This window comes from Oreochromis aureus, linkage group 7 (assembly GCF_013358895.1).
Source record: "Oreochromis aureus strain Israel breed Guangdong linkage group 7, ZZ_aureus, whole genome shotgun sequence".
In the NCBI taxonomy this organism is placed as follows: Eukaryota; Metazoa; Chordata; class Actinopteri; order Cichliformes; family Cichlidae; genus Oreochromis; species Oreochromis aureus.
In genome coordinates this window covers 4989952-5017950 of record NC_052948.1, presented here as the reverse complement: position 1 = coordinate 5017950, position 27999 = coordinate 4989952, and the positions used below count along the sequence as shown (strand labels likewise).

General features: G+C 41.0%; 1 protein-coding gene across 3 annotated transcripts in view; it reads right to left on the bottom strand.

The window, feature by feature from the left end:
• The window catches only part of ptprjb.1 (protein tyrosine phosphatase receptor type Jb, tandem duplicate 1), a 40223-nt gene extending 20121 nt beyond the window's left edge, over positions 1 to 20102 (bottom strand). For 2 of the 3 annotated variants that reach the window (XM_039614717.1, XM_039614719.1), the window contains exons 1-6: positions 19893 to 20102; positions 17012 to 17266; positions 14133 to 14393; positions 11881 to 12141; positions 11254 to 11508; positions 26 to 283 (exon numbers count right to left, since the gene is read on the bottom strand). In XM_039614717.1, the coding sequence (XP_039470651.1) occupies positions 26 to 283; positions 11254 to 11508; positions 11881 to 12016 (649 nt within the window). In that variant the 5' untranslated portion in view covers positions 12017 to 12141; positions 14133 to 14393; positions 17012 to 17266; positions 19893 to 20102. The remainder of the gene's footprint in view (positions 1 to 25; positions 284 to 11253; positions 11509 to 11880; positions 12142 to 14132; positions 14394 to 17011; positions 17267 to 19892) is intronic. The other variant, XM_039614718.1, reaches the window with a different exon arrangement.
• Positions 20103 to 27999: the final 7897 nt, after the last annotated feature.

Sequence of the window (27999 nt, the reverse complement as noted above, 5' to 3'; positions counted from 1 at the left end):
AATACAATACACAACAAGGACCTACTTGTGAAGGTAGATATATAGCTGTTATCTCCCTCATTTGACTGGTTTACAGAAGCAGCAGCCACTGTAATGTTGTACTGGGTGCCAGGGGTTAAGCCTGGAATAGTAAAGAAAGTTTCATTTGTGCGATTGGAGACCGGCTGTCCCCCGTTCCACCGGATTATGTACCAGTCGACACCCCCATCTGGTTTAGTCCAATTTATAGTCACAGATGTTGTTGTGAAATTGGTGAAAGTAAGATTCTTGACCACAGCAGGTTCTGAAAATAGAATGAAAAAAGAGCATACATATAATTAGTCAAACTCTGGAATGACTTTCCTGATAATTTTACATTTGACTTAGAAAACAGTGACTAAAGAAATCATCCTTGTAGATCAACAAAGTAAAAGGTTGTTAGGCCAACAAAGACAAGTCCTGACTGCAACACATAAGAATCAAGAGAACTGATTTAATTGCAACATGAGAGGATACGTGAGTAAAGGTAATAACAATCGCAATCAGCCAGTTGATTCAAGAAATATGATCACTCGTGGAACCAAAGATTTTGGCATCTTATTCAAGATGAGATCTCACCTGATCTCATCCTGCCCGAATGATGAGTTTCTTGGGAAATTGAAAAAGACTGTCACTCACCCTGTCTCTGAGGGCAATACCGTTAAGAAACTGCTAAATTTGCTTCAATGAAACCACAGTGTTGCAGAATTTGTGATAAAATTTCGTAATGCGGCCGCCGAATCTGGCTGACCCGATCATGCCCTCCAGGCAGTTTTTCTCCAAGCTTTAAATGCATAGACGAAGGATCAATTGGCCTGCGCGATGAGCTCTCTTCTTTTGAAGATCTGGTTTTTCTGTCCTTAAGGATAGACAACCACCTGAGGGAGAGAGAGGCCAAAAAAACTACAAGTCCCATTGCACATTCCTACGCTCTTCTCCAATTTCCCAGCGCTTCCCTTCTCCATTTCCACGCTGCCTCCTCCGCGACAGAACCACCATCTCAACTGCTGCAAACTGGTCACTCTTGTTTCTTTCACAAGGAGAGGGAGAGATGTTTTCACTGTTGAGAATACCTTTATTGTGGAGCGTCCAACCATTTTATCGCCTCTTGTGCAGTACGGTCAAAAGGCTCCGCTTGCCAGTTAGTGCGGTAATATGGGTGGGCGAATCCATAACCGCTCCCAAACCCCGCCTGTTGCTTCCAGTAACCATCAGACCACTCATTCACTTCATGCTCTCGTAGATTCAGGGGAAGCCCAAAATCTCATAGACTTGGAACTTGCGAACCAATTACGCATCCCACTTGTTCCACTTATCCTGCCTATCACGGCTACCACTCTGAACAATCAGGTATTTGCCCTAATTACTCACTGAACTGAACATGTTTGTCTAGTTACGTCTGGCAACCATCGGGACACTCACCCTTTTCACATTCAACTCCCAAGACAGACCTCTGTTTCTCGGCTAACCGTCGTTAAAGACACACCACTCACATAGACTGGTCCAGCCATAAGATTTCTAGTTGTTGCCTTTTCTGTCTGGCAAATTGCTTTACCCCAGCACTTCCCACCGGTATCCCAAACTCCTCCGTCACCACCCCCTCTCCACCTGATCTTTCCGTTGTTCCCGCCAAGTATCACAACCTCCAAGAGGTATTCAGTAAGGACAAACCCTTCTCCCTTCCCCCGCTGCCCTATGACTGTGCAACTGCCATCCAGCAGGCTTAATCAAGATGGCGGCACGGACACACGCAGCGGCTGCTCCCTGTCCTGACAAAACAGTGTTCCCGTCTTTGTTTTGCTCTTTTTCTTACTTTTCACAACACTCATACAGTCGTGAGCTCCTTCTCAACATCAAGAGAAGCAAATCCACTAACTTTTTAATCACAGAAGAGCTACGAACCACACTGAGAAACTGCGGACTGCTTTGGAGGCATCTACCATACAATCCCAGATATAACACCTCGCCCACAGTAGAAACGTCGGAGGCATCTACCACCAGCGACCCCTGTCACAAGATCTCGCCGACAGTGGAAACGAGTCAGGCGGTGCGAGAGGAGACAAAAGAGGGGTAAGCACGGAGGCATCCAGAGTAGGCTAGCAGCTAATCCACACAAACCCGCTATTCTCATCATCGTACTGTCCAACATGCGCTCCTTGGACATCAAGCTGGATCACGTACGCTTACTTTGGTTCACCTTGAAGTCAGTGTTGTGTCTTCGTCTGTGGAAAATTGGCTTAATAATAAGATTCCCGACAGCACCATTCAACTCGACCGGCTACCATGCTTTCGAGCAGACAGAGCTCTTGCCAAAGCAGGTAAGACCCACAGAGGGGGACTCTGTGTTTACATACAACGATGCCTGGTGCCGTGATGCTTTTGTGGCTTGCAAACACTGTTCACCTGCTGGAGCTTATGATAATCAAATGCAGACCATTCTACCTACCGAGGGAATTTTAAGCCATACTGTTTGTTGCTGTTTATATCCTTCCCTGCTCCAATAACAACAACAGGAGTGAGGCACTGAATGAACTGTATCAGCATGCCAGTGAGCAGCAGATAGCCCACCCAGATGCTTTTCTTGTCCTAGCGGGTGATTTCAATCATGCAGACCCATTTTGGCAATGTTTTCACCACGCAGAGATGGAGAAGGAGATTACCTTGGTGCCTCTGATCACATCACTGTTATGCTAATGCCAGCTCACAGACCCTTGGTCAAAGTCACCAAACTAGTTCGTAAGCAGGTACGTGTGATGCCAGAAGGGTCCTCAGAGGCACTGCAAGACTGCTTTTCCACCACAGACTGGGAGATCTTTAAACAGGCCGCCACACACGACAACACCACAGACCTGCAGGAATATACAGAATCTGTCATTGGCTACATCTCAAAATGCATCAATGACGTCACAGAGACCAGGATCATTGCTGTCCGAGCCAATCAGAAACCATGGCTCACAGGTGAGGTTTACAGGCTCCTGAGGGTGAGAAATGCAGCCTTCAGAGCTGGGTATGAGGTTAGCCTAAGAACAGCAAGGGCAAACCTGTCACGTGGCATCAGAGAAGCAAAAAGGCAGTACTCCAGGAGAATTTTGCAAAGCTTCAGCGACAACAGAGTCACTCAGAGGCTGTTGCAAGGGATACAGACCATCACAGACTACAAGCCCACTCTGCAGACCGCTGTCGGTTCCACTACATTACCGGATGAGCTAAACGAATTCTTCTCTCTCTTTGAGGCACTTCAGGACTACACCCCCACACAGAAGACTCCACCCACCCCCCCCAACGATCAGGTGGTGACACTATCCCCAGACAGTGTGTGGAGATCCCTTGCCAGGATCAATGCTCGCAAAGCCCCAGGCCCTGACAACATCCCTGGACGAGCAGTGAGGGACTGTGCTGCCGAACTCACAGATGTCTTCACAGACATCTTTAATACATCACTGAGCCAGGCTGTTGTTCCCACACGCCTCAAAGCCTCCACCATCATTCCTGTACCGAAGAAGTCATCTCCCTCCTGCTTTAATGACTACCGTCCGGTCGCACTCACCTCCATCATTATGAAGTGCTTTGAAAGGTTAGTCATGCATCAAATAAAGACATTTCTTCCCCCCAACCTGGATCCATTTCAGTTCGTATACCAGTCAAACCGCTCAACCGATGATGCAATTTCAACTACCCTGCCAAGATCCAAACAGTCACTAAATCGACCACTCACTCGACTAACAAACATTTACAATAGTTTCTCGGATTTTCTATCTTCTATTAATTCTTCATTCGAAGCTACAGTCAGGTAGCCACAACCCTTAGTCACCTCACTTCCTCTAAGGTTGGAGGTGAGTTTAATTTGGAGAATTAAAGCAATTATTCACTTCTGCTCCAATCCTGGTCTACCCGAATATTGCTAAACCCTTTATTGTGGAAGTGGATGCATTGCTCTGGCGTGGGCGCCGTGCCGATGCCCATGATCAGCAGTACGTGCCTCCATCTGCCCCTGCCTCCATAATCAACTAGATCAAAACCACCAAATTCTCTGGTCACAAGGTATGAGAAGGGCTGTATGAGAAACCACACTTTTGGTGGGAATCTTTACAAAGGGATGTAAGGGAATATGTTGTGGCCTGTTCAATATGTGCCTTGAGTAAAAACCTTAACCAGCACCCTTCTGGATTTCTCCAACCCTTAGCCATCCCTGACCTTGATCACACATATTACTGGACTTCGTTACTCATCTCCTCACATACTCAGGCAACACTGTAATACTCACCATTATTGACATTGACATAAGTCAGCTCATTTTATTGCTCTAGACAAATTACCCTCCACTCCAGAGACTGCTAAACTTCTCATCAATCATGTTTTTCAACTGGCATACAGGTAGAAAATGTTTCAGATCATGGTCCTCAGTTTACCTCGGAGGTTTGGAAATCTTTCAGTTCGGCACTCAGAGTTCGAGTCAGTCTCAGTTCCGGTACTCACCCCTAGATCCATAGCCAGACAGAACGTGTAAATCAGGAACTAGAATCCACTCTCTGCTATATCACCTCTCACAACCCGCAACTTGGTCATCACATCTCACATGGATAGAGTATGTGCACAATTCACTCACTGCCGCAGGACACCCGCTCCCAGGTATCAGCCAGGGCAAAAGGTATGGCTCGCAGGACATTTCGCTCAAGTCATTCTCACACAAGCTCTGCCCACATTACATTGGGCCTTATGAAGTGGACTGTGTCATCAGCCCAACTGCAGTCAAATGAAAGCTCCTGGCCTACTTACGTATTCACCCAACATTCCACATTTCACAGATTGACCACTGACTGTGGCAAATAAGGAAGAATAGGAATAAATTAAGTGGGACACAAGAGGACATCTCAGCAAATTCAGTAACAACCAGGATCACATCACTTGACTATCTTGTTTTTTTAGTTTTAAAGTCTTTAAAAACAAAAATGCTTTATTATTTCTTGTACGAAACTACATCACTCATGACATAAAAAAGAAACTGATAGCTAAATTTAAAAAAAAATAAGAAAAGAAAATATATTAAGTAGGGAATATTTTTCTTCCCAGTAAAAATAAATATTCTTTGCTATGTCACTTTCTGTTCTGTTCTGATGACCTTTCTCCATCTTGGTGAGTCCAATTGAGAAATATAGAAGAAGCTCTGATTTCAATGACAGTAGGATCTTTGAATATTTCAGGCTCTGTGAGTGGAGAGTAACTGCAATTCAATTCAAATCAATTTTATTTACATAGTGCTAAATTAGTCACCTCAAGGCACTTTAGTAAAGACTGTTAAGAAATAGAGAGATATTTTTTAATGTGTATCTGCTCATTAGATTGTTTTATGAGAGGTCCAGACTTGACTAGGTCACAGCCTGACCAGAAACTGCATGTTTTTGCAGAATATGGGGAAGAGACAGAGTGAGACTAAGTTTAGACAGGTTGCCCTGGCAACAGACCTTAGAAAGGGGAAGTTATTGCAAGCTGCACAGGAAGTTTTAGTGCACAGGCATATTAATAAATAAGACACAGAAAAGAGGAACTGAGTAGAAGGAGTTTGTTTGTAATGAAACTGTGTGTGTCACGTGTGACGTGTGCGACGTCTGAAGTACCGAAATAACACCATATAAGACACATGTTGAGATAAAAAATGTTAGAGATCCTGCAACTGGCTTTTGGGGCTGTGCAGGACTCTCTCTTGGTAAATGGCCTGTATTTGTATAACGCTTTCTAGTCCCTAAGGACCCCAAAGCGCTTTACACAACCTGTCATCCACCCATTCACACACACATTCACACACTGGTGATGGCAAGCTACATTGTAGCCACAGCCACCCTGGGGCGCACTGACAGAGGCGAGGCTGCCGAACACTGGCACCACCGGGCCCTCTGACCACCACCAGTAGGCAACGGGTGAAGTGTCTTGTCCAAGGACACAATGAACGAGACTGTCCAAGCCGGGGATCGAACCGGCAACCTTCTGATTACAAGGTGAACTCCCAACTCTTGAGCCACAATCTTCCGGAAGATGATTGAATAAAAAAGAAATATAAAGTGTTTTGATCACTATGAGTCGGGTTTTCTCTGTTCTATCATGGGGACAAAAGAATCGGGGTTTAATAAGACCCTACACTTTTTTTTTTTTTTTTTTTTAAACCTGTCCCGTTTGGTTCTTTTGCCATCAGAATTATTGTCTAAAGGCGAAGAGAGATGCCCAACGGATTTACTTTACCAAATGGACCATCCCAGCCTTGCCGTAATGGTCCATCTGATTCACCTTTATTATTTATTTTATTTTCACTTGCTGAATACGGGACAGACTTGACTGGTGGAAAGAAAGGGAGAAAGAAAGAGGAAAGAAAAAAAAACCTGAGAAGAGGGACGGGAAAAGGGCAAAAAACAAAACCAACACAATAAGCAGACAAAAAATACATATCGATCACCTGGATCACCTGTTGAGAAAAAAAAGAAAGCAAGCAGAAGAAGGCGAGAGTAATAAACAAGATCACAATGATATATGGGAATATGACAGTAAATACTAAATATTAAACATTATGGTGCAGCACGTGAGATCGACAGCGCACAGTGTGCTTTGAGGTAGGAGCCCAAAAGGGTGTAGTTTGTGTGTGATCACCCGTGTGTACACCTGTGAGCATGAACGCGCTTGTTTTTAAAAGGTTCCTTCATGTAATGATCTGCTAGAGGGTGTGGGGGCCACTGCCCCGACCTCCAGGGCATGAAGCAGGTATGGAGGAGATCAAAACTCCAGACATCCAGAGGCCCCAGAACACAAGAGACCAAGGAAGACCAACAGAGGGGCAGCGCCACTGCTATCCCAGAAAGAGCTGAGGAGAGTCCCAGATGAGGGGTCACCCAGCAGCCGCGGAGCAGAAGCCAGGGGGTTGCAGTGACGTGCCCGTGAGCTCCGCTGGCAGCCAGCTGTGCCTGAGTGACCGAGCCCGGGCCGAGAGGCCGAGGGCACCCCATCCCGAAGTGGCCCGAGCGAGCCCCAGGCTCCATGCCCTGATAAGCAGCCGCCAAGGAGTGAGCCGGTGGGTACCTGGGCGCCCACCCTGGACACAAAGAACCACCAACGCACCGATGTCTGAGGGCGTCTGCCACCGGCAGGGGAAGTGGTGGGGAGATGGGCCTCCAAACCTTGGAGGGCCTGAGATGTCCCCAGAGAGGTGGGGTCTGATACCCAACCTGACATATAGACACAGACAAACAGGCACACACAGATACAAACATCTATTCCCACCCTCATGCTCTCAACACTCACCCAACGTGGAGACAGACAGAGAGACACTGTACACATAATCACACTCCCCAAGCGTACTCTAAGCCCCGGGTCTAGGTACCCTGCCCCTGGAGGGGAAACTGCACCCAGACCCAGGTGGTGTTACCCTTTTCCCTGCGGTGGGGAGAAGCAGACCGCCCCGACTCCGCAGCAGCAGGGAGGCCCCACATTCCAGACCCCAATCGGACGGCCAACTCCTCCTCCTAGCCCCCCGCTCCAGCAGGCCGCAGAGAACGGGGTGTAGGAAGACTCAAACCTCCCTCCACCCGCTCATATGTAGTGTTGATGTATGTGTGTTCTAAGGTGCATTTAAAACCCAGGAGGGCATGGAGCTACCTGCCAGAGCAGCAGGTAAGCGTATAGCCCCTCCTGCTAGCCCTCAATGTCTACGTGTATTTAAAATTGAGAGGTGGGCAGCGACGCCAGGGGTGAGGTGTACACCCTGATGGTGATTGGAATCCGTGTAGCGTGCCCACCCCAAGATCCTATATGTATGTGTAATGAGAGTGTGAGTAATGTGAATGTCTAAGTTGTGGGATAAAATTGAGGCAGAGGCAGCCAGAAGGGGGGACAGAGGGGGATGTCTCCTCTGCACCCTGTGGTGACACCCCTACCCCAAGGCCCTGCATGTGTGGGTGATTGTGGTGGAGCGGGAAGAGGGAGGCAGCTGGAGATGGATTTCACTCCACTAAAAGAGAGAAAACAGCAACAATCAAACATCCTCCTTTGTGCACTTGGTGACTGTAGGGAGGTAAAACTCCCTTTTAACAGGAAGAAACCTAAAGCCTAACCTCACAAAAATAGACGATGTTGTGATGTTAACAGCAGAGAGACTCATGACTACTTCAGGCTCTATGAGTGGAGAGTACATGAGGAGGAACAAGAAAACAAAAGAACTGTTGAGCTAACAAAATAAGTAGTGACTGCAACAGGTAAGAATCAAGAGGACTGAATTAAGGAAGTCCTGAGAGGATATGTGAATAAAATAAGCAATAATCAAAAAAGCCTGTTGACTAATAAAACATGTCACTCGTGTATAAAGTGTTTTTTCACATTTGAAGTCTTCATGTACAAATTCTCTCTCTTTTTAAAGCAACTGCTTCACTAGAGCCACACGACAACTTCTGTCTAGCCTTTTGTTAGTTAACGTCCACTCTCTCGAAAACAAGACGGATAAGCTGAGAATCAAAGCTCTGATTTTTATGGAAACCTGGACTACGGCAATCACGTCAGACTTGGCCATACAGCTACAGACACAATCAGTGCATCTCGGAGACCGCACATCTACCTCGGGTAAAAACCAAGGCGGCGGTGTATGCATTTAAATCAATAACAGATGGTGTGTGGACACTCAGGTGGTGGAGAAATACTGTTATGCAGACATCGAAGCGCTGATGGTGAAGTACAGACCCTTTTTATTTACCAAGGGAGTTCAGTGCTGTGTTTCTGTTGGCTGTTTACATCCCGCCGCGGTCTGATCGGACCACAGCGCTAGGACTACTGCATGACCTCCTCAGCAAACACGTGACCACTCACCCAGATGCTGTGTTTGTTGTTGCCGGGGATTTTAATCACTGCAACCTCAGGACTGTACTCCCAAAGTTCTATCAACACATGGAGCTAAATGTGAATTCACTAAGGCCATGGTGACGTACTTGGGCAGAGAGGTGCGATGCCACTCTTAACACCAAGGTTGCAGTGATTATGGAGTATCCCATGCCTACCACCCGGCGGCAGTTGCGCAGATTCCTGGGAATGGTGGGTTATTACAGGAACTTCTGCAAAAACCTCTCCTCCGTAGTCCAGCCGTTGACCAACCTGCTGAGCCCAAAGGTTGATTTCCTATGGTCTGTGTATCAAGACGCCTTTGAAAGTGCAAAATCCCTCTTATGCCACACTACCGTGTTAGCTGCACCCGACTTGACACGTCCATTCAAGTTAGAGGTTGATGCCAGTGCTGCTGGGGCTGGGGAAGTACTTTTACGAGAAGGCTTGCAGGGATTGGACCACCCCATTTGTTACTTCTCCCGCAAGTTTAACAAGCATCAGGTAAATTACTCCACCATTGAGAAGGAGACATTGGTTCTGTTGATAGCTCTTCAGCACTTCCATGTCTACCTGTGGTCCAGCACGTTACCCATTGTAGTGTACATTGATCATAATCCTCATGCGATGGGGCCCTGCTACTGCAAAAGTACAACTTAGAGATTCGGCATATAAAGGGAAGAGAAAATGTACTAGCTGATGGCCTCTCCCGGTTGTGAGTATGACTTGTTTTATTTTCTGCTATGAACTGTGACGACTGTGTATGCAAAACCTAGTTTTGTATTTTAAGGGGAGGGGTGATATGGCACTGAGCCTCAGAGGGAGTAAGACTGCCTTTTTTAATTCATGCAAATTCATGCTAGGACTCATGGACGATTGATTACTTGGAGACCTGTGCCAGCCGTCTTCTATGCACATTGAAGTGTGACAGTCCATACAAACGATTGGCTGTCTGGGGATCCCATGATACTCCAAGAGCAAATGAGTAGTTGATTGTGTGCACCTGCGGTTATAAATAACTGAAGATCCTTCAAACTACGGGGACTGCTGCTCAGAAGTGAACATGCAGTGTCCCCCTCATCTGCCTCTCTTTTGAACTTTGTTTGCTAAACCTGTTCACAGTGTTGCACTTTGTTTGTTAAACCTGGTATATGGCTGAACTTAGTTGTGTTAGAGTTTGTGAGGCTAGCTTGCCTTAGTTAACCGCTAGCTTTTAGTTTTGTCTTTTTTTTTTCTTTATGTGTTAATTGGTTGCCCAGTGGTCTGTTGAACAACCCTGTCGGTCTTTTGTTTGAAGTGTGCAATAAAACCTTTTATTTTTCTCAGTTGTTGTGTGAGGGTTTGTGTATATTACTCCCCTCCTGTCTCCTAGCAGAGGGGGTCGTAAGAACTTTAGTTTCAGTGACAGTCATATCCATTTTTGTTGTTACATTTTTCCACTCTATAGAAAGACCTTTCACCCTGTGGGTCAGTCCAATTCAGAAATATAGAGGATGTCCTGATTTCACTGACATTAAGATTCTTCACTTTTTCAGGTTCTGTGAGTTACAGAGAGGTAGATGCAAAAATAAGTATATTAGGAGCGAAATTTAATTTAACGTTTAGAAAACTACACCATCAAATATGCTGCAAATTTAGTGTTGAACACCTAAGGGACAGCATTTGAAAAACACTGATTACTAATTCATTCAGATGTTGGATTCTTGCATAATCTGTGTGTATACAGTGAAATTAACTCTGCAGCTCCCATAGTTCTCTCATCACCACCCGCTGCAGTAAATCTAAATGTGTACTGCACACCAGCAGTTAGCGCACTGATGGTTATATATGTGTTATTCACACTGTGATTCTCATTTAAATTTCTATCTGTCCACTCTACAAGATAGAAGCAGCTGTTTCCCCTGGTTCATTCCACTTCAGTGATACAGAGGACGTTGTGAAAGCAGTAACACTGAGTCACCTGCCTACTTCAGGCTCTGTTAGGGAGAAGTCATTACATGGGAAGAATTAAAAAGTCGGCTCAAGTCTTCTCTGTCTCAAAGTTACAGTAAAACACACGAGCAGCAACATGCTGACCCTGTAACATTTCATGCAGCTGGAAGTTCAGAGGAAGATCTAAACTAGACGTACAAAAGAAATGCAAACCATTATTGGAGCTGTTACTCAAACACAGAGTGAGCACAACTACAGCTGTTATATGAGGACACATCGGTGAGAGATCCGACCTTCTCACTTCAAAGGGCTTCTTCTTCTACATCTGGATTACTACTTCTACTTTCCTTTGAATTTCACTTATCTTATGAGGATAGAAGACTCCTTATTTTACCAGGTATCCTCAGCAGACAGTCACTAATTTACGGTATGAAAAACATTTAAATGCTCACTTACTTGTGTAGTTGGTGACAGTAGCACTCTGTCCTTCAGTATAATTATCACCAGCCACTGCAGTGACAGTTATTTCATACTGGACACCAGCAGTCAGGTTAGGAATATCATAAAACGTCTCATAGACATTTACAGAGCCACTTGTTCCTGTCCACTGTACTTTATAGAAGGAGCTGTTTCCCACTGGTTTAGTCCAGCTCACAAACACAGACGATGTTGTGACGTTAACAGCAGAGAGACTCGTGACTACTTCAGGCTCTATGAGTGGAGAGTACATGAGGAGGAACAAGAACACAAAAGAACTGTTGAGCCAACCAAATAAGTAGTGACTGCAACAGGTAAGAATCAAGAGGACTGAATTAAGGAGAACCTGAGAGGATATGTGAGTAAATCAAAAACTTATTTTGGCAAAAAAACAAACAAACATGTCACTCATGGATAAAAAGTGTTTTTAGATTTGAAGTCTTCCTGTAAAAACGATTTCATTAATTTTTGAAGTAACTGCTTTACTAGAAAAACCTATCCTAAAAGTTGACAAACAAATAATAAACTAAAGGATAAAAAATGAAACAGTGACATAGTGCAGAGCACGAGCCCCCAGATCTGAACCTCTCATACTCTTCATCTTACTTGTGTATAGAGAAAGTGTTGCTACGTCACTTTCTGTTCTGTCGTCTCCAGCCACTGCTGTGACAGTGAAAGTGTAGCTCACTCCAGGAGTCAGCTCAGTGACATTTACTTTAGTTTCAGTCACAGTCATATTCATTTCTATTGTTCCACCTGTCCACTCTACTCTATAGAAAGACCTTTGACCCTGTGGGTCAGTCCAGTTCAGAAATATAGAGGATGTTCTGATTTCACTGACATTAAGATTCTTCACTTTTTCAGGTTCTGTGAGTTACAGAGAGGTAGATGCAAAAACAACAAAACGGAGATAAATATATTTTAAAGTTTAGAAAATTACACCATCAAATATGCTGCAAATTTAGTAAAGAACACCTAAGGGACAGCATTTGAAAACACTGATTACAAATTCATTCAGATATTGAATTCCTGTTTGTATACAGCAAAATTAACTCTGCTGCTCCCATAGTTTCTAATTTCAGTGACAATAAGATCCCTGACTAATTTAGGCTCTGTGAGTAGAGGGTAATTGCATGAGAATTCAATTCTATTCAATTCCATTTTCTTTAAATAGTGCCAAATTAGTCACCTCAAAGCACTTTAGTAAAGACCCTACACTAAAAGAGAGAAAACAGCAACAATCAAACAGCCTCCTTTGTGCACTTGGCGACTGTAGGGAGGTAAAACTCCCTTTTAACAGGAAGAAACCTCCAGCAGAAACAGGCAACCATCTGCCACCTTAAAGGCCTGTGTTACGTACAACACTAATAGAGACAGATTGATCATTTTTTAAGATTGAAGCATTAATTCATTGTAGAATTTATTTGAGCAGAAAATGCATGGGATCTAAAATGACACATTGATGGTTTGGAAGAAGTGATTAATGGAGTTAACTCAGAAGGATCAGTCGGAGAGCAAGCGTCTAAATAAATATCAGAAGCATTGAAAGTAGCTGTACATAAGGATACATCAGTCAGATGGTCATGAGTCATTTTTACTCTAAACGTTACAGTTTTCTTTAGGAAAAAAATACATGAAATCATCACTAGTTAAGGTTAAAGAAAAACTCGCTTCAACAGAGCACTCATACGTTACCAGCCCAGCCACAGTAAAGAAGAGAAACATGGGGCTGTTTCTATTTCTCATCAAATGAGTAGCTAAACATCTGACACACTGAGTAGGAAGCTGCAGGAGAGACAGCTGAAGATGTCACGGTGATAGCGACTCGGCTACCAGCTACGCTAAACTAGATATACCTAAAGACAAAATGAACGAATACAATTAGTTGGTGTTTTGGCAGAAGGCGTCCTTTGGAAAAGGTGTGTGAAGATTCTATAATGAAATAAGCCTTTACCTAAATCTCTTTAATTAAATGGGCCACTGAGATAAGTTACACAAAACATCACTGTGTGTTACAGCAGGAATAGGAAGTGATTCTATATCCCAGAGAGAGCTAACACCAAGTGTGAAAGCCAAAAATATGACCAGTGGCTGTGGCGAATAAGCAACACGAGGACTGAATGAAGTGGGACACATTAAAAATCAGTTAAAGAAAAAATGTTCTGCCTGTTGATGAAAAATTACATCACTGGAATATAAGAATACGAAAAAACATTTTAGTGTTTAAGGCTTTAAAAAAGGTTTCACTATTACATTTTAAGAAACTGTTTTACCCATTACAAGAGAAGAAATTAAAGAAAAGTGCAGTATAAAGAAATAAAGACTTCAATGAAGAAACTAAAAGTGAAAATGGTAGAGAAGGAGCTGTTTTCCCCTGGTTCATTGCACTTCAGTGATACAGAGGACGTTGTGAAAGCAGTAACACTGAGTCACCTGCCTACTTCAGGCTCTGTTAGGGAGAAGTCATTACATGGGGAAGAATTAAAAAGTCGGCTCAAGTCTTCTCTGTCTCAAAGTTACAGTAAAAACACACGAGCAGCAACATGCTGAGCCTGTAACATTTCATGCAGCTGGAAGTTCAGAGGAAGCTCTAAACTAGACGTACAAAAGAAATGCAAACCATTATTGGAGCTGTTACTCAAACACAGAGTGAGCACAACTACAGCTGTTATATGAGGACACATCGGTGAGAGATCCAACCTTCTCACTTCAAAGGGCTTCTTCTTCTACATCTGGATTTCTACTTCTACTTTCCTTTGAATTTCACTTATGATGATAGAAGACTCCTTATTTTACCAGGTATCCTCAGCAGACAGTCACTAATTTACGGTATGAAAAACATTTAAATGCTCACTTACTTGTGTAGTTGGTGACAGTAGCACTCTGTCCTTCAGTATAATTATCACCAGCCACTGCAGTGACAGTTATTTCATACTGGCCACCAGCAGTCAGGTTAGAAATATCATAAAACGTCTCATAGACATTTACAGAGCCACTTGTTCCTCCACCTGTCCACTTTACTTTATAGAAGGAGCTGTTTCCCACTGGTTTAGTCCAGCTCACAAACACAGACGATGTTGTGACGTTAACAGCAGAGAGACTCGTGACTACTTCAGGCTCTATGAGTGGAGAGTACATGAGGAGGAACAAGAACACAAAAGAACTGTTGAGCCAACCAAATAAGTAGTGACTGCAACAGGTAAGAATCAAGAGGACTGAATTAAGGAGAACCTGAGAGGATATGTGAGTAAATCAAAAACTTATTTTGGCAAAAACAAACAAACATGTCACTCATGGATAAAAAGTGTTTTTAGATTTGAAGTCTTCCTGTAAAAACGATTTCATTAATTTTTGAAGTAACTGCTTTACTAGAAAAACCTATCCTAAAAAGTTGACAAACAAATAATAAACTAAAGGATAAAAATGAAACAGTGACATAGTGCAGAGCACGAGCCCCAGATCTGAACCTCTCATACTCTTCATCTTACTTGTGTATAGAGAAAGTGTTGCTACGTCACTTTCTGTTCTGTTGTCTCCAGCCACTGCTGTGACAGTGAAAGTGTAGCTCACTCCAGGAGTCAGCTCAGTGACATTTACTTCAGTCACAGTCATATTCATTTCTATTGTTCCACCTGTCCACTCTACTCTATAGAAAGACCTTTGACCCTGTGGGTCAGTCCAGTTCAGAAATATAGAGGATGTTCTGATTTCACTGACATTAAGATTCTTCACTTTTTCAGGTTCTGTGAGTTACAGAGAGGTAGATGCAAAAACAACAAAATGGAGATAAATATATTTTAAAGTTTAGAAAATTACACCATCAAATATGCTGCAAATTTAGTAAAGAACACCTAAGGGACAGCATTTGAAAACACTGATTACAAATTCATTCAGATATTGAATTCCTGTTTGTATACAGCAAAATTAACTCTGCTGCTCCCATAGTTTCTAATTTCAGTGACAATAAGATCCCTGACTAATTCAGGCTCTGTGAGTAGAGGGTAATTGCATGAGAATTCAATTCTATTCAATTCCATTTTCTTTAAATAGTGCCAAATTAGTCACCTCAAAGCACTTTAGTAAAGACCCTACACTAAAAGAGAGAAAACAGCAACAATCAAACAGCCTCCTTTGTGCACTTGGCGACTGTAGGGAGGTAAAAACCCTTTAACAGGAAGAAACCTCCAGCAGAAACAGGCAACCATCTGCCACCTTAAAGGCCTGTGTTACGTACAACACTAATAGAGACAGATTGATCATTTTTTAAGATTGAAGCATTAATTCATTGCAGAATTTATTTGAGCAGAAAATGCATGGGATCTAAAATGACACATTGATGGTTTGGAAGAAGTGATTAATGGAGTTAACTCAGAAGGATCAGTCGGAGAGCAAGCGTCTAAATAAATATCAGAAGCATTGAAAGTAGCTGTACATAAGGATACATCAGTCAGATGGTCATGAGTCATTTTACTCTAAACGTTACAGTTTTCTTTAGGAAAAAAAATACATGAAATCATCACTAGTTAAGGTTAAAGAAAAACTCGCTTCAACAGAGCACTCATACGTTACCAGCCCAGCCACAGTAAAGAAGAGAAACATGGGGCTGTTTCTATTTCTCATCAAATGAGTAGCTAAACATCTGACACACTGAGTAGGAAGCTGCAGGAGAGACAGCTGAAGATGTCACGGTGATAGCGACTCGGCTACCAGCTACGCTAAACTAGATATACCTAAAGACAAAATGAACGAATACAATTAGTTGGTGTTTTGGCAGAAGGCGTCCTTTGGAAAAGGTGTGTGAAGATTCTATAATGAAATAAGCCTTTACCTAAATCTCTTTAATTAAATGGGCCACTGAGATAAGTTACACAAAACATCACTGTGTGTTACAGCAGGAATAGGAAGTGATTCTATATCCCAGAGAGAGCTAACACCAAGTGTGAAAACCAAAAATATGACCAGTGGCTGTGGCAAATAAGCAACACGAGGACTGAATGAAGTGGGACACGTTAAAAATCAGTTAAAGAAAAAATGTTCTGCCTGTTGATGAAAAATTACATCACTGGAATATAAGAATATGAAAAAACATTTTAGTGTTTAAGACTTTAAAAAACGTTCCACTATTACATTTTAAGAAACTGTTTTACCCATTACAAGAGAAGAAATTAAAGAAAAGTGCAGTATAAAGAAATAAAGACTTCAATGAAGAAACTAAAAGTGAAAATGGTAGAGAAGGAGCTGTTTTCCCCTGGTTCATTGCACTTCAGTGATACAGAGGACGTTGTGAAAGCAGTAACACTGAGTCACCTGCCTACTTCAGGCTCTGTTAGGGAGAAGTCATTACATGGGGAAGAATTAAAAAGTCGGCTCAAGTCTTCTCTGTCTCAAAGTTACAGTAAAAACACACGAGCAGCAACATGCTGAGCCTGTAACATTTCATGCAGCTGGAAGTTCAGAGGAAGATCTAAACTAGACGTACAAAAGAAATGCAAACCATTATTGGAGCTGTTACTCAAACACAGAGTGAGCACAACTACAGCTGTTATATGAGGACACATCGGTGAGAGATCCAACCTTCTCACTTCAAAGGGCTTCTTCTTCTACATCTGGATTTCTACTTCTACTTTCCTTTGAATTGAACTTATCTTATGATGATAGAAGACTCCTTATTTTACCAGGTATCCTCAGCAGACAGTCACTAATTTACGGTATGAAAAACATTTAAATGCTCACTTACTTGTGTAGTTGGTGACAGTAGCACTCTGTCCTTCAGTATAATTATCACCAGCCACTGCAGTGACAGTTATTTCATACTGGACACCAGCAGTCAGGTTAGGAATATCATAAAACGTCTCATAGACATTTACAGAGCCACTTGTTCCTGTCCACTGTACTTTATAGAAGGAGCTGTTTCCCACTGGTTTAGTCCAGCTCACAAACACAGACGATGTTGTGACGTTAACAGCAGAGAGACTCGTGACTACTTCAGGCTCTATGAGTGGAGAGTACATGAGGAGGAACAAGAAAACAAAAGAACTGTTGAGCCAACCAAATAAGTAGTGACTGCAACAGGTAAGAATCAAGAGGACTGAATTAAGGAGAACCTGAGAGGATATGTGAGTAAATCAAAAAACTTATTTTGGCAAAAAAACAAACAAATGTCACTCATGGATAAAAAGTGTTTTTAGATTTGAAGTCTTCCTGTAAAACGATTTCATTAATTTTTGAAGTAACTGCTTCACTAGAAAAAAACCTATCCTAAAAAGTTGACAAACAAATAATAAACTAAAGGATAAAAATGAAACAGTGACATAGTACAGAGCACGAGCCCCCAGATCTGAACCTCTCATACTCTTCATCTTACTTGTGTATAGAGAAAGTGTTGCTACGTCACTTTCTGTTCTGTTGTCTCCAGCCACTGCTGTGACAGTGAAAGTGTAGCTCACTCCAGGAGTCAGCTCAGTGACATTTACTTTAGTTTCAGTCACAGTCTTATTCATTTCTATTGTTCCACCTGTCCACTCTACTCTATAGAAAGACCTTTGACCCTGTGGGTCAGTCCAGTTCAGAAATATAGAGGATGTTCTGATTTCACTGACATTAAGATTCTTCACTTTTTCAGGTTCTGTGAGTTACAGAGAGGTAGATGCAAAAACAACAAAATGGAGATAAATATATTTTAAAGTTTAGAAAATTACACCATCAAATATGCTGCAAATTTAGTAAAGAACACCTAAGGGACAGCATTTGAAAACACTGATTACAAATTCATTCAGATATTGAATTCCTGTTTGTATACAGCAAAATTAACTCTGCTGCTCCCATAGTTTCTAATTTCAGTGACAATAAGATCCCTGACTAATTTAGGCTCTGTGAGTAGAGGGTAATTGCATGAGAATTCAATTCTATTCAATTCCATTTTCTTTAAATAGTGCCAAATTAGTCACCTCAAAGCACTTTAGTAAAGACCCTACACTAAAAAGAGAAAACAGCAACAATCAAACAGCCTCCTTTGTGCACTTGGCGACTGTTGGGAGGTAAAACTCCCTTTAACAGGAAGAAACCTCCAGCAGAAACAGGCAACCATCTGCCACCTTAAAGGCCTGTGTTACGTACAACACTAATAGAGACAGATTGATCATTTTTTTAAGATTGAAGCATTAATTCATTGCAGAATTTATTTGAGCAGAAAATGCATGGGATCTAAAATGACACATTGATGGTTTGGAAGAAGTGATTAATGGAGTTAACTCAGAAGGATCAGTCGGAGAGCAAGCGTCTAAATAAATATCAGAAGCATTGAAAGTAGCTGTACATAAGGATACATCAGTCAGATGGTCATGAGTCATTTTACTCTAAACGTTACAGTTTTCTTTAGGAAAAAATACATGAAATCATCACTAGTTAAGGTTAAAGAAAAACTCGCTTCAACAGAGCACTCATACGTTACCAGCCCAGCCACAGTAAAGAAGAGAAACATGGGGCTGTTTCTATTTCTCATCAAATGAGTAGCTAAACATCTGACACACTGAGTAGGAAGCTGCAGGAGAGACAGCTGAAGATGTCACGGTGATAGCGACTCGGCTACCAGCTACGCTAAACTAGATATACCTAAAGACAAAATGAGCGAATACAATTAGTTGGTGGTGTTTTGGCAGAAGGCGTCCTTTGGAAAAGTGTGTGAAGATTCTATAATGAAATAAGCCTTTACCTAAATCTCTTTAATTAAATGGGCCACTGAGATAAGTTACACAAAACATCACTGTGTGTTACAGCAGGAATAGGAAGTGATTCTATATCCCAGAGAGAGCTAACACCAAGTGTGAAAACCAAAAAATATGACCAGTGGCTGTGGCAAATAAGCAACACGAGGACTGAATGAAGTGGGACACGTTAAAATCAGTTAAAGAAAAAATGTTCTGCCTGTTGATGAAAAATTACATCACTGGAATATAAGAATACCCAAAAAACATTTTAGTGTTTAAGACTTTAAAAACGTTCCACTATTACATTTTAAGAAACTGTTTTACCCATTACAAGAGAAGAAATTAAAGAAAAGTGCAGTATAAAGAAATAAAGACTTCAATGAAGAAACTAAAAGTGAAAATGGTAGAGAAGGAGCTGTTTTCCCTGGTTCATTGCACTTCAGTGATACAGAGGACGTTGTGAAAGCAGTAACACTGAGTCACCTGCCTACTTCAGGCTCTGTTAGGGAGAAGTCATTACATGGGAAGAATTAAAAAGTCGGCTCAAGTCTTCTCTGTCTCAAAGTTACAGTAAAAACACACGAGCAGCAACATGCTGACCCTGTAACATTTCATGCAGCTGGAAGTTCAGAGGAAGATCTAAACTAGACGTACAAAAGAAATGCAAACCATTATTGGAGCTGTTACTCAAACACAGAGTGAGCACAACTACAGCTGTTATATGAGGACACATCGGTGAGAGATCCAACCTTCTCACTTCAAAGGGCTTCTTCTTCTACATCTGGATTTCTACTTCTACTTTCCTTTGAATTTCACTTATCTTATGAGGATAGAAGACTCCTTATTTTACCAGGTATCCTCAGCAGACAGTCACTAATTTACGGTATGAAAAACATTTAAATGCTCACTTACTTGTGTAGTTGGTGACAGTAGCACTCTGTCCTTCAGTATAATTATCACCAGCCACTGCAGTGACAGTTATTTCATACTGGACACCAGCAGTCAGGTTAGGAATATCATAAAACGTCTCATAGACATTTACAGAGCCACTTGTTCCTGTCCACTGTACTTTATAGAAGGAGCTGTTTCCCACTGGTTTAGTCCAGCTCACAAACACAGACGATGTTGTAACGTTAACAGCAGAGAGACTCGTGACTACTTCAGGCTCTATGAGTGGAGAGTACATGAGGAGGAACAAGAACACAAAAGAACTGTTGAGCCAACCAAATAAGTAGTGACTGCAACAGGTAAGAATCAAGAGGACTGAATTAAGGAGAACCTGAGAGGATATGTGAGTAAAAAAGAAAAAACTTATTTTGGCAAAAACAAACAAACATGTCACTCATGGATAAAAAGTGTTTTTAGATTTGAAGTCTTCCTGTAAAAACGATTTCATTAATTTTTGAAGTAACTGCTTTACTAGAAAAACCTATCCTAAAAAGTTGACAAACAAATAATAAACTAAAGGATAAAAATGAAACAGTGACATAGTGCAGGGCACGAGCCCCCAGATCTGAACCTCTCATACTCTTCATCTTACTTGTGTATAGAGAAAGTGTTGCTACGTCACTTTCTGTTCTGTTGTCTCCAGCCACTGCTGTGACAGTGAAAGTGTAGCTCACTCCAGGAGTCAGCTCAGTGACATTTACTTTAGTTTCAGTCACAGTCTTATTCATTTCTATTGTTCCACCTGTCCACTCTACTCTATAGAAAGACCTTTGACCCTGTGGGTCAGTCCAGTTCAGAAATATAGAGGATGTTCTGATTTCACTGACATTAAGATTCTTCACTTTTTCAGGTTCTGTGAGTTACAGAGAGGTAGATGCAAAAACAACAAAATGGAGATAAATATATTTTAAAGTTTAGAAAATTACACCATCAAATATGCTGCAAATTTAGTAAAGAACACCTAAGGGACAGCATTTGAAAAACACTGATTACAAATTCATTCAGATATTGAATTCCTGTTTGTATACAGCAAAATTAACTCTGCTGCTCCCATAGTTTCTAATTTCAGTGACAATAAGATCCCTGACTAATTTAGGCTCTGTGAGTAGAGGGTAATTGCATGAGAATTCAATTCTATTCAATTCCATTTTCTTTAAATAGTGCCAAATTAGTCACCTCAAAGCACTTTAGTAAAGACCCTACACTAAAAAGAGAAAACAGCAACAATCAAACAGCCTCCTTTGTGCACTTGGCGACTGTCTGGGAGGTGAAAACTCCCCTTTAACAGGAAGAAACCTCCAGCAGAAACAGGCAACCATCTGCCACCTTAAAGGCCTGTGTCATCCACAACACTAATAGAGACAGATTGATCATTTTTTTTAAGATTGAAGCATTAATTCATTGCAGAATTTATTTGAGCAGAAAATGCATGGGATCTAAAATGACACATTGATGGTTTGGAAGAAGTGATTAATGGAGTTAACTCAGAAGGATCAGTCGGAGAGCAAGCGTCTAAATAAATATCAGAAGCATTGAAAGTAGCTGTACATAAGGATACATCAGTCAGATGGTCATGAGTCATTTTTACTCTAAACGTTACAGTTTTCTTTATGAAAAAAATACATGAAATCATCACTAGTTAAGGTTAAAGAAAAACTCGCTTCAACAGAGCACTCATACGTTACCAGCCCAGCCACAGTAAAGAAGAGAAACATGGGGCTGTTTCTATTTCTCATCAAATGAGTAGCTAAACATCTGACACACTGAGTAGGAAGCTGCAGGAGAGACAGCTGAAGATGTCACGGTGATAGCGACTCGGCTACCAGCTACGCTAAACTAGATATACCTAAAGACAAAATGAAGAGAATACAATTAGTTGGTGTTTTGGCAGAAGGCGTGCCTTTGGAAAAGGTGTGTGAAGATTCTATAATGAAATAAGCCTTTACCTAAATCTCTTTAATTAAATGGGCCACTCTGAGATAAGTTACACAAAACATCACTGTGTGTTACAGCAGGAATAGGAAGTGATTCTATATCCCAGAGAGAGCTAACACCAAGTGTGAAAACCAAAAATATGACCAGTGGCTGTGGCAAATAAGCAACACGAGGACTGAATGATGTTGGGACACGTTAAAAATCAGTTAAAGAAAAATGTTCTGCCTGTTGATGAAAAATTACATCACTGGAATATAAGAATACGAAAAAACATTTTAGTGTTTAAGACTTTAAAAAACGTTCCACTATTACATTTTAAGAAACTGTTTTACCCATTACAAGAGAAGAAATTAAAGAAAAGTGCAGTATAAAGAAATAAAGACTTCAATGAAGAAACTAAAAGTGAAAATGGTAGAGAAGGAGCTGTTTTCCCTGGTTCATTGCACTTCAGTGATACAGAGGACGTTGTGAAAGCAGTAACACTGAGTCACCTGCCTACTTCAGGCTCTGTTAGGGAGAAGTCATTACATGGGGAAGAATAAAAAAAGTCGGCTCAAGTCTTCTCTGTCTCAAAGTTACAGTAAAAACACACGAACAGCAACATGCTGACCCTGTAACATTTCATGCAGCTGGAAGTTCAGAGGAAGATCTAAACTAGACGTACAAAAGAAATGCAAACCATTATTGGAGCTGTTACTCAAACACAGAGTGAGCACAACTACAGCTGTTATATGAGGACACATCGGTGAGAGATCCAACCTTCTCACTTCAAAGGGCTTCTTCTTCTACATCTGGATTTCTACTTCTACTTTCCTTTGAATTTCACTTATCTTATGAGGATAGAAGACTCCTTATTTTACCAGGTATCCTCAGCAGACAGTCACTAATTTACGGTATGAAAAACATTTAAATGCTCACTTACTTGTGTAGTTGGTGACAGTAGCACTCTGTCCTTCAGTATAATTATCACCAGCCACTGCAGTGACAGTTATTTCATACTGGACACCAGCAGTCAGGTTAGGAATATCATAAAACGTCTCATAGACATTTACAGAGCCACTTGTTCCTGTCCACTGTACTTTATAGAAGGAGCTGTTTCCCACTGGTTTAGTCCAGCTCACAAACACAGACGATGTTGTGGCGTTAACAGCAGAGAGACTCGTGACTACTTCAGGCTCTATGAGTGGAGAGTACATGAGGAGGAACAAGAACACAAAAGAACTGTTGAGCCAACCAAATAAGTAGTGACTGCAACAGGTAAGAATCAAGAGGACTGAATTAAGGAGAACCTGAGAGGATATGTGAGTAAAATAAAAAAACTTATTTTGGCAAAAAACAAACAAACATGTCACTCATGGATAAAAAGTGTTTTTAGATTTGAAGTCTTCCTGTAAAAACGATTTCATTGCTTTTTTTTGAAGTAACTGCTTTACTAGAAAAAACCTATCCTAAAAGTTGACAAACAAATAATAAACTAAAGGATAAAAAATGAAACAGTGACATAGTGCAGAGCACGAGCCCCCAGATCTGAACCTCTCATACTCTTCATCTTACTTGTGTATAGAGAAAGTGTTGCTACGTCACTTTCTGTTCTGTTGTCTCCAGCCACTGCTGTGACAGTGAAAGTGTAGCTCACTCCAGGAGTCAGCTCAGTGACATTTACTTTAGTTTCAGTCACAGTCATATTCATTTCTATTGTTCCACCTGTCCACTCTACTCTATAGAAAGACCTTTGACCCTGTGGGTCAGTCCAGTTCAGAAATATAGAGGATGTTCTGATTTCACTGACATTAAGATTCTTCACTTTTTCAGGTTCTGTGAGTTACAGAGAGGTAGATGCAAAAACAACAAAATGGAGATAAATATATTTTAAAGTTTAGAAAATTACACCATCAAATATGATGCAAATTTAGTAAAGAACACCTAAGGGACAGCATTTGAAAAACACTGATTACAAATTCATTCAGATATTGAATTCCTGTTTGTATACAGCAAAATTAACTCTGCTGCTCCCATAGTTTCTAATTTCAGTGACAATAAGATCCTGACTAATTTAGGCTCTGTGCAGTGAGGGTAATTGCATGAGAATTCAATTTATTCAATTCCATTTTCTTTAAATAGTGCCAAATTAGTCACCTCATACAGCACTTTAGTAAAGACCCTACACTAAAAGAGAGAAAACAGCAACAATCAAACAGCCTCCTTTGTGCACTTGGCGACTGTAGGGAGGTAAAACTCCCTTCCACAGGAAGAAACCTCCAGCAGAAACAGGCAACCATCTGCCACCTTAAAGGCCTGTGTTACGATCACAACACTAATAGAGACAGATTGATCATTTTTAAGATTGAAGCATTAATTCATTGTAGAATTTATTTGAGCAGAAAATGCATGGGATCTAAAATGACACATTGATGGTTTGGAAGAAGTGATTAATGGAGTTAACTCAGAAGGATCAGTCGGAGAGCAAGCGTCTAAATAAATATCAGAAGCATTGAAAGTAGCTGTACATAAGGATACATCAGTCAGATGGTCATGTCATGAGTCATTTTACTCTAAACGTTACAGTTTTCTTTAGGAAAAAATACATGAAATCATCACTAGTTAAGGTTAAAGAAAAACTCGCTTCAACAGAGCACTCATCGTTACCAGCCCAGCCACAGTAAAGTGAGAGAAACATGGGGCTGTTTCTATTTCTCATCAAATGAGTAGCTAAACATCTGACACACTGAGTAGGAAGCTGCAGGAGAGACAGCTGAAGATGTCACGGTGATAGCGACTGGCTACCACTACAGCTAAACTAGATATACCTAAAGACAAAATGAGCGAATACAATTAGTTGGTGTTTGGGCAGAAGGCGTCCTTTGGAAAAGGTGTGTGAAGATTCTATAATGAAATAAGCCTTTACCTAAATCTCTTTAATTAAATGGGCCACTGAGATAAGTTACAGAAAACATCACTGTGTGTTACAGCAGGAATAGGAAGTGATTCTATATCCCAGAGAGAGCTAACACCAAGTGTGTGAAACCAAAAATACATATGACCAGTGGCTGTGGCGAATAAGCAACACGAGGACTGAATGAAGTGGGACACATTAAAAATCAGTTAAATAAAAATGTTCTGCCTGTTGATGAAAAATTACATCACTGGAATATAAGAATATGAAAAAACATTTTAGTGTTTAAGACTTTAAAAACGCCCCACTATTACATTTTAAGAAACTGTTTTACCCATTACAAGAGAAGAAATTAAAGAAAAGTGCAGTATAAAGAAATAAAGACTTCAATGAAGAAACTAAAAGTGAAAATGGTAGAGAAGGAGCTTTTTTTCCACCTGGTTCATTGCACTTCAGTGATACAGAGGACGTTGTGAAAGCAGTAACACTGAGTCACCTGCCTACTTCAGGCTCTGTTAGGGAGAAGTCATTACATGGGGAAGAATTAAAAAGTCGGCTCAAGTCTTCTCTGTCTCAAAGTTACAGTAAAAACACACGAGCAGCAACATGCTGACCCTGTAACATTTCATGCAGCTGGAAGTTCAGAGGAAGATCTAAACTAGACGTACAAAAGAAATGCAAACCATTATTGGAGCTGTTACTCAAACACAGAGTGAGCACAACTACAGCTGTTATATGAGGACACATCGGTGAGAGATCCAACCTTCTCACTTCAAAGGGCTTCTTCTTCTACATCTGGATTTCTACTTCTACTTTCCTTTGAATTTCACTTATCTTATGAGGATAGAAGACTCCTTATTTTACCAGGTATCCTCAGCAGACAGTCACTAATTTACGGTATGAAAAACATTTAAATGCTCACTTACTTGTGTAGTTGGTGACAGTAGCACTCTGTCCTTCAGTATAATTATCACCAGCCACTGCAGTGACAGTTATTTCATACTGGACACCAGCAGTCAGGTTAGGAATATCATAAAAACGTCTCATAGACATTTACAGAGCCACTTGTTCCTGTCCACTGTACTTTATAGAAGGAGCTGTTTCCCACTGGTTTAGTCCAGCTCACAAACACAGACGATGTTGTGGACGTTAACAGCAGAGAGACTCGTGACTACTTCAGGCTCTATGAGTGAGAGTACATGAGGAGGAACAAGAACACAAAAGAACTGTTGAGCCAACCAAATAAGTAGTGACTGCAACAGGTAAGAATCAAGAGGACTGAATTAAGGAGAACCTGAGAGGATATGTGAGTAAATCAAAAAACTTATTTTGGCAAAAAACAAACAAACATGTCACTCATGGATAAAAAGTGTTTTTAGATTTGAAGTCTTCCTGTAAAAACGATTTCATTAATTTTTGAAGTAACTGCTTTACTAGAAAAAACCTATCCTAAAAAGTTGACAAACAAATAATAAACTAAAGGATAAAAATGAAACAGTGACATAGTGCAGGGAGCACGAGCCCCAGATCTGAACCTCTCATACTCTTCATCTTACTTGTGTATAGAGAAAGTGTTGCTACGTCACTTTCTGTTCTGTCATCTCCAGCCACTGCTGTGACAGTGAAAGTGTAGCTCACTCCAGGAGTCAGCTCAGTGACATTTACTTTAGTTTCAGTCACAGTCTTATTCATTTCTATTGTTCCACCTGTCCACTCTACTCTATAGAAAGACCTTTGACCCTGTGGGTCAGTCCAGTTCAGAAATATAGAGGATGTTCTGATTTCACTGACATTAAGATTCTTCACTTTTCAGGTTCTGTGAGTTACAGAGAGGTAGATGCAAAAACAACAAAATGGAGATAAATATATTTTAAAGTTTAGAAAATTACACCATCAAATATGCTGCAAATTTAGTAAAGAACACCTAAGGGACAGCATTTGAAAAACACTGATTACAAATTCATTCAGATATTGAATTCCTGTTTGTATACAGCAAAATTAACTCTGCTGCTCCCATAGTTTCTAATTTCAGTGACTGCACTATCCCTGACTAATTTAGGCTCTGTGAGTAGAGGGTAATTGCATGAGAATTCAATTCTATTCAATTCCATTTTCTTTAAATAGTGCCAAATTAGTCACCTCAAGCTGTTTCCTCTGGTTCAGAGCACTTTAGTAAAGACCCTACACTAAAAGAGAGAAAACAGCAACAATCAAACAGCCTCCTTTGTGCACTTGGCGACTGTCTGGGAGGTAAAACTTCCCTTTAACAGGAAGAAACCTCCAGCAGAAACAGGCAACCATCTGCCACCTTAAAGGCCTGTGTTACGTACAACACTAATAGAGACAGATTGATCATTTTTAAGATTGAAGCATTAATTCATTGTAGAATTTATTTGAGCAGAAAATGCATGGGATCTAAAATGACACATTGATGGTTTGGAAGAAGTGATTAATGGAGTTAACTCAGAAGGATCAGTCGGAGAGCAGAAGCGTCTAAATAAATATCAGAAGCATTGAAAGTAGCTGTACATAAGGATACATCAGTCAGATGGTCATGAGTCATTTTACTCTAAACGTTACAGTTTTCTTTATGAAAAAATACATGAAATCATCACTAGTTAAGGTTAAAGAAAAACTCGCTTCAACAGAGCACTCATACGTTACCAGCCCAGCCACAGTAAAGAAGAGAAACATGGGGCTGTTTCTATTTCTCATCAAATGAGTAGCTAAACATCTGACACACTGAGTAGGAAGCTGCAGGAGAGACAGCTGAAGATGTCACGGTGATAGCGACTGGTTGCACAACAGCTGACAAGCTAAACTAGATATACCTAAAGACAAAATGAACGAATACAATTAGTTGGTGTTTGGGCTTAAGGCGTCCTTTGGAAAAGGTGTGTGAAGATTCTATAATGAAATAAGCCTTTACCTAAATCTCTTTAATTAAATGGGCCACTGAGATAAGTTACACAAAACATCACTGTGTGTTACAGCAGGAATAGGAAGTGATTCTATATCCCAGAGAGCTAACACCAAGTGTGAAAACTTCTCAAAAATATGACCAGTGGCTGTGGCTAATAAGCAACACGAGGACTGAATGAAGTGGGACACGTTAAAAATCAGTTAAAGAAAAAATGTTCTGCCTGTTGATCAAAAATTACATCACTGGAATATACCATCCTCCCTAAAGAATAGCCCCGAAAAAACATTTTAGTGTTTACAGACTTTAAAAACGTTCCACTA